The 7,005-nt window shown below is 41.9% G+C and overlaps 1 protein-coding gene across 6 annotated transcripts in view; it reads right to left on the bottom strand.

Annotated features, from left to right (window-relative positions):
• The window catches only part of SKIC3 (SKI3 subunit of superkiller complex), a 47,540-nt gene extending 40,694 nt beyond the window's left edge, over window positions 1-6,846 (bottom strand). For 3 of the 6 annotated variants that reach the window (XM_062514097.1, XM_062514096.1, XM_062514093.1), the window contains exons 1-6: window positions 5,745-5,916; window positions 5,484-5,581; window positions 4,859-5,002; window positions 3,852-3,943; window positions 3,139-3,214; window positions 445-585 (exon numbers count right to left, since the gene is read on the bottom strand). In XM_062514097.1, coding sequence (XP_062370081.1) covers window positions 445-585; window positions 3,139-3,214; window positions 3,852-3,943; window positions 4,859-5,002; window positions 5,484-5,581; window positions 5,745-5,772 — 579 coding nt within the window. In that variant the 5' untranslated portion in view covers window positions 5,773-5,916. Of the gene's footprint in view, window positions 1-444; window positions 586-3,138; window positions 3,215-3,851; window positions 3,944-4,858; window positions 5,003-5,483; window positions 5,582-5,744; window positions 5,917-6,790 lie in introns of those variants that run through there. The other 3 variants (XM_062514092.1, XM_062514095.1, XM_062514094.1) reach the window with 3 other exon arrangements.
• Window positions 6,847-7,005: the final 159 nt, after the last annotated feature.

Raw genomic sequence — 7,005 nt, forward strand, 5'->3', positions numbered from 1 at the left:
CAATAGAGTCAATGCCAGCTGGCTTCAAGACAGACATGCTGTTGGCTAAGGGTGAGAGTATAATCAATGCTGGTAGGACCCCTGGGGTAACAGATTCCAGAAGGGGAAGAAACCAGTGCAACAGCAACTGCTGGCAGAGAGAGGTGTGAGAATATGTGAAAGCAAGAAAAGGACCCATGCAGTCTGTTACTGCAGGACTACACCCTGTGGAATGAACCATGCTACAACAATTTGTGAAGAATTTCGGTGACTCATTACACCTAAGGTTCATCTTTGGCTGCTGCCCAGTTGCTGTTTCTGTCAGAAGGTAAAACTGCCCAGCTTCTCCTCAGATGCTTAGTATCTCTGAACATTGAGACAGTCAACCCAGACAAACAGGCTTCAATTACTAGTTGCACTGTACATACATATGTACCTAGCTGAACAAGGAGTGAGAAACATTACCAGCTGCCCAGTCTTATTATCCTGGTTCCTTGTACTGTCTTTCAGTAAATGGATCATCTTCTTCCAAAGCTGATGAAGCTCTGCCTTTTCTGCACCTTCTTCCTGTTTCATCCTTATTAGCTTCTGGCAAGTTTCAGCCACCTGTCAACAGGAACAAATGACCCATGCTGTTACTCTTTGAAGAGCTGGAAGTCTGAGATAAGTAGTCAACTCGTCACCAAAATTTATTGGAAACTGAATAAAGAAACTCCTCAACACCAATATAGCTTTAAGAAGTCAGCATTATTTACTGGTTAAGGGCTGCACAAGGGACTGCCCCACCTAGCGTGCATTCAGATCCTCTGCAAGTGCGTTGCTTATACACAGTAACCACACACATATTACACAATTGCTACTACCCTAAAACCCTCCCCTGGTTCAGTCTTTTTATACTCTTGTTCAGGTTTGGCATTCCCAAGTCAGACGTCCTCCCGTTATCTATTTTTCTGCTCAGAAAGCAGATCCTGCATGCCCTGTTTCTTTGCCAAAAGTAGTACTCCTTACTCTTCGGCTGCCCCTCTGGTATCAAATTCTATCACTCTAGCGTAGACTACACAGGAACATTTAAAGTAACCCAGATTTACCTACTTCCTGACTAAATAAATTGCAAGTCCCAAAGCATTGTGTGGGACTCCACCATCTTCCAAAGTACAGTGAATAAGGCAGAGAACATCAAGAGTACATGAATTCTGACTCTGGTTCCTGGAGGAAATCAGCAGTAAAAATAGACCTAAAGATCTAGAGCACTACAAATGGAAAGAGAACAAAATCAGCAATCCACACTGAAATTCCAGTGTGGAAAAGTTCATGTTGGGGGTTGGTTCTTTCCCTCTGTGGAATTTTCCCCATTGTCATGCTAAGATACCTGTTGACTAGGCCCTGATGGCAAGGGGGAGGGGAGAGAAGAGGGAAAGAAACCCCTCAATATCCAAACATCCAGAAGAGCAGATGGAAAGCTCTGGCTCTCCCCATTTCCCCCGCGGAGTTCGGACGAGAAGGACGATCGGTGCCTCAGCTCCATCACTGCCATCCCAGCGCCAGGAGCCATCCTCACTGCTGTCAGACCCTGCCCTGCTGCCTTCTTGCTGTAATCTACCACCATCCAGCACTCTGCTGAGCACTGGGACCCACACCGTGAGCAGAGGGCTCTCTCTCCATCTCTCTCTCCCTCCCCCTGGGACAGCTCTGCCATCACCCCCAGCCCTCCTGCAGCTCTGTGGGACCTGCCCGCCCCCAGCACTGGGAACTGCAGCTCAGGGAAAAGGTGCCTGCAGCCAAAAAACACTGGGACTGAGTTACTGTTCTGTTTGTGGCTAATTTCATAGCTGTTGTTGTTCTTGTTTGTCTTGTTAGATATACTAGGAAAGAACTGTTATTCCTACCCCATATCTTCGCCTGAGAGCTCCCTTAATTTCAAAATCCTAATAATCTGTAGGAAGGAAGGATCACATTTTTCAGTTCAAAGGGAGGCTTCTGCTTTCCTTAGCAAACACCTGTCTTTCAAACTAGGACAGATTTTGGCACCCAATGTGGGACCCGAGGGCATTGAGAGGAAAGGGTGAAAAAGGAATAACAGTTCTGGAGTTACCTCAGTTTTGTGTTAGGTGGCATCATGTTGTCCAGCTTACCGTGGTTTGGGCTCCATGTGGCCACAGCTTTATCTCACCCATTTGCAATCCCTTACTTGAACATGGGTCCTATAACTCAGGCTGCTGTAACTATTATCCAGTTCATCAGTTCAACAGAACTGAAAAGAAAAAACAGGACCCTGAAGGCTAACTTCAGTTTCTTGCTCCATATAGAGTAAGTATGCCTTCATATGCTAAAATATTAGCATTAAATTTAGTTTAAGAATATGGTATACAGTGAGGCTTTGGAGCTCATTAATAGTCTTCAGCCCCATGCTCTGTGCTATGTAAAACTTCTCATTCCCAATGCTGAAGGTGGGAAGATGACATGGAGTATGACCATGCACCATCATGTAAGAAACAGCCTCTTCAAAGAGCAATGGAAAAGTGAACTGCATACCTCCAAAATATACATTCCGTAACACTACAGAGATTGCAGGAAAGATTACTATTGAACCACACAGGCATTTAACTCCACCTCATGGTACTGACCAGTGCCATAATGATTTCTACAAAACTAGTGCTGCCCTGAAGAGGTTTTTCATGTCCTCATCATTGTGCTGGGAATGCAGTATATAAGACACATGCAATTGAGTTCAGGCTGTGCACGTATCCCACCTCACCCTCTAGTATGAAGCTTCAGTAACAGCCTAGGAAAGGATCACCCCACCAGTGAAAGGCTCATCAGGCACCCAGCACTAGCCAAGCCAGACAAAGGACATCTGACTCACACATGCTGTGTGAAAATGTGCATTTGATACCATTTTTGACTTCCAGAAATACAAGAGAAGAACGATATTCTGCCTTTTAGTCTCAACACTAATAGTCTTTCCAGTTCTATCAGTTTAATGGATTGCATCCAGGTCTCATCCAGTGGAAAAAACTAGAGTTAAAATCAGTTCTCCTGGTTGTGGTCCACAAGGAAATCTTAAGTGGTCTGTGGTCAGTAAGAGTGAGGATTCCTTGATGAAAAGTAGCTAGATCAAATGGAAAATTATTGTCAGAAGAAAAAAAGTGCTTGACCCACCTCTAAATATTTCTTTTCTTGATGGTACAGTTCCACAAGCTTGTTACATACATCACACCATTTCTGCTTGTCACCACTAGAAAGAAGAAAGAAAATCCCCCCCAAAACAAGCTAAGTTTTTAATATATTAGTGTATTTTTTTTCAATTTCTTACAAATAATTCTCAGTAAGTTCAGTTGTCCAACTCATACTCAGAATAAATACTACAAATTGCCCTAGAAGTTTTATTCATTGCTGCTCTGAATAAAAAAAACTATTACTTTTAGGTACTTTTTGATCAGTTTTCAAAATAAGAGAACAACCAAACACTCCAGTCAGCTACAGTGACAGCTGATTTAGATTTGTTTAGAAGTGTACCTCTGTGAATTGCATTACAGATATTCTGTGATCTCAAAGCAGTGAAAAATAAGCCTTCTTATTAATGCAGCCAATGAACTATCAGAGATAAATACTTCAAGGCAGTGAGTTTAGACAGGAATAGGGTAATATGGATTTCCCTACTAGTCTCAAGTACAAGTAAATTAAGAGTTTTTGCTCTACCAAAAGTGATAGGAAAGCAAAACCTCACCTAAGTAGAGAAAAAGTTAGCAAAAGGGCTGAACCACTTGATGTGAGAAGGCTTCAAAACCCCAAAGTCTATACTGTATATCACCAATGGCATTCACTGAACTAGGAATCTCAAGACTGAATTTATGGCATTCAATATCCTTTACCTTTCATAGAGTTCCAAGAGTTTTTGGTAAACATCTGCTAAGTCTGCTTTGACATCTATTTGGTTGGGTTTTTCATACAAATTTGCTAGTCCCTTAAGAAAAAAAACAAAAAAAGGGAGTAAGATTTTACGACACTTATGTATTATGAGAATGCTACCTGTTCTGCATACAAGAAATATTCCATTGCCTTCAATGGGGTCAAGTGTTAAGGCAGTAATCACTGTGCAGAATTCTGCACAGTCCACTCAATCTGCTTTTATTAAGTGAAAAGCTTTCTTTACTTCCTTAACTAATGCTAACAATTTTTTGAAATTTGTATATATTATGTGGTCTTGTCTGCACAAAAGACTATATATATATATATATATATATATATACACACACACACACACTTTGTATACTGTATGTATACAGTAGACTTTAAAATAGCATTTATACTGAAACTACTAAGAACCTTACTATCTTAGAAAAACACTGATTGTTGAAATCAGTAACAGACTTAATATGAAGCCTTATGTTTCATGAACCAATAAATAACAAAACAGCAGGTTGCAAATCTAGGCTGTTATGTACACACCACACATCTATTACTGCTTTTGCTTTCAGGTAGCAACCACATTCATTAACAATTCATTTGATGCTGAAAGCTGGAAAGATACATTTCTAGATACACCTCTTTGGAGGAGAACTGTCAAGTATTTCTTGAGATACAAGGATAGAAAATTTTATATGGGCAAATTTACTGTATTTGTTTCAATTCATGTTCTCCCTTGTATGTCTCACAGCTGTGTAGTCTCACAAGAAATACAAACTAAACTATACTGAAAATAAAATTCACCATGGTTTTACATTGGACACAAAACTAACAGGAACCTCATCTACTCCAAAGCTTCTGTGGAACTTGAGGGCCTCAAGAAAACAAGATAAAAGTCTTAACTCTGCTTTATTCCTATATCTAACTCCATAGTGGTACTTCTGAGGGAAACAAAAAACGGACATTCACATACCTGCCATGCCAGTAACTGGTTTGGTTCAAGTTCAATAGCCTTCTTGTATGCTCCTTTGGCCTGATCAGGCTGCTCTAACTCAGCAGCTGCCAGGCCAATGAATACCCAAGCATTGTAGTTATTCTTTTCTTGCTTCAAGACTGCCTAAAAATACACAGTTTTAAGTAAAACTGATGGAAAAAAAGTAACTTAGATCCACGTACTGAGTTTTATCACTACAGTTTGGTTGATACTTTATATGGCAATATTAGAAGTTAAGTAATTTTAAGGAAGATGCTGAGATTAGTAGCTGCAGTTTCTTATGTCAGAAGATGCTTCAACTCAGCAATTAAAGCACTCCTATCAGGTCAGGATTAGAAATAGATTTTTATCTCTATCATTCTAGATTTAATAATACTCTTACTGTTTGTTACATGTAAGCAAATTCAAAAGGAAGGGGAATGAAAAGTTTACATGTGTGAAATTAACATAAATAATAAAGTAAGTTAAATCTGAAAATCCATCTAGCTATCACATCAATAAGGTACTCTACATGCTGCACTGTCATACAGCTGTAGAGGTATAAGAAAAAGAACAAAATGTGCAAAAAGCCCCAAACTTACCTTCCAAGTATAAAATTAATTACCTTGCAATGTTTTAAGGCCTCCTTATACTCTTTATTTCTTATTGCATCTCTAGCACTCTTTAATGCTGCCTTCACCTCCTTATTTGACATTGTGGCTGCTAAATACAAAGAACATATCATCAGTTCTTGTAAAAAAAGATATTCTGACACATACAAAATGTTTACTGCACAGAGGTTGTTTTAAACAGAGAAACATAATATGCCAAAATGCATACAGCATTAGAAACTGATGAAAAAAATGACATGGTTAAAACTACTCACATTTAGCTCCAGTGCAGGATTCAGCCATTACTCCTGTTAATTCCAAAGTTAAATGATACAAAGAAGCTATCCAAGAATTTTTACAGGTTAAGATGCATTTAACGAGAGGTGTTTTAAGAGCCTGTAGTTAAGACTTAGGAGAAAACACCCTACACACATAGTAGCTCCTCTTTAAAAAGAAACTAAGTAGTGAACCCTATATTGAACCTATTCTTCTTGCTTAAGAACCCTATTGCCCAAGAAACGTGTTCCAGGGACTGCTAATAATCAGGGTTTTTCTTGTGCGCTTGCACCCCAGTGGCTCACCCTGCTCCTCTCCCTTCACGCACACTTAAGGCAGACTCTGCTTCTGACTACAGCCATGAATCAAAAAAAGAAAAAGCACTGAAGGACACAGTAAAGAAGCATTCACCCTTTTGAACATAATCATGCACTGTTTTGGTATATGTTGTATGCAAAACGAACTTTAGAAACACCACAGTCGAAGGTGTGAGACAGGATGAGACTGAGAAACAACAGTGCTGGTACCAGCACCCAGAAAGATGAAAAAAGCAACCAGCTGAAAAACAAGAAAACTTTTTAGGAGCTGCAAAGCAAAAATAAAGCAATGGTTGAATCAGCCCCATTTTTGCTGCTAATTTAGCAACGAAAAGACATAAGATGACACCGAATTTCAAAGATTCCCTAGAACCTATAAAGAAATGTGTCGGATGTGCACTCCTCAGCAGCTTCTGGAGATAATTTGCTTCCTAAGAGGGAATAGATGCTTCGGCCATCACAAACGCACCCCACTGCGGGCACTGTCCAGCATGAGCTGCAGAGTCACCTACAAGCAAAATACCACTTCGGAGCAAAGCCGGGCACCGGAGAGACGGCCGGCCCCCAGAACGAGGCCATTCAGCCTAGCTTGCGGGTGGGGTCCGGGCCCGCGGACCGCCTGGGGAGGCAATCCACGGCCGCAGCCCCCCCAGGGTCCCCAGGTCTCCCCGGCGGACCGAGCCAGGTCATCAGGGCGTCTCGCCACCCGCCCCCCGCTCCTGCCGCACCTTCAGCAACCACCGCCACCTCCGCCACCTCAGCCGCCGCCCGGCCACATGCGCACTCCAACCGCGGGGCAGTGACGCGAAAGGGCAGCCGCCATTTTCTCTTGGGGCACTGAGGGAGATGTAGTTCCCGTCTCCTGGGGCACGCTGGGAACTGCAGGCCGCCGCCCGGGGCACTTGGGAGTTGTAGGCCGCAGTGAGAGGATAGTGTGCTGTGG

This window comes from Cinclus cinclus, chromosome Z (assembly GCF_963662255.1).
Source record: "Cinclus cinclus chromosome Z, bCinCin1.1, whole genome shotgun sequence".
NCBI classification, from domain to species: domain Eukaryota; kingdom Metazoa; phylum Chordata; class Aves; order Passeriformes; family Cinclidae; genus Cinclus; species Cinclus cinclus.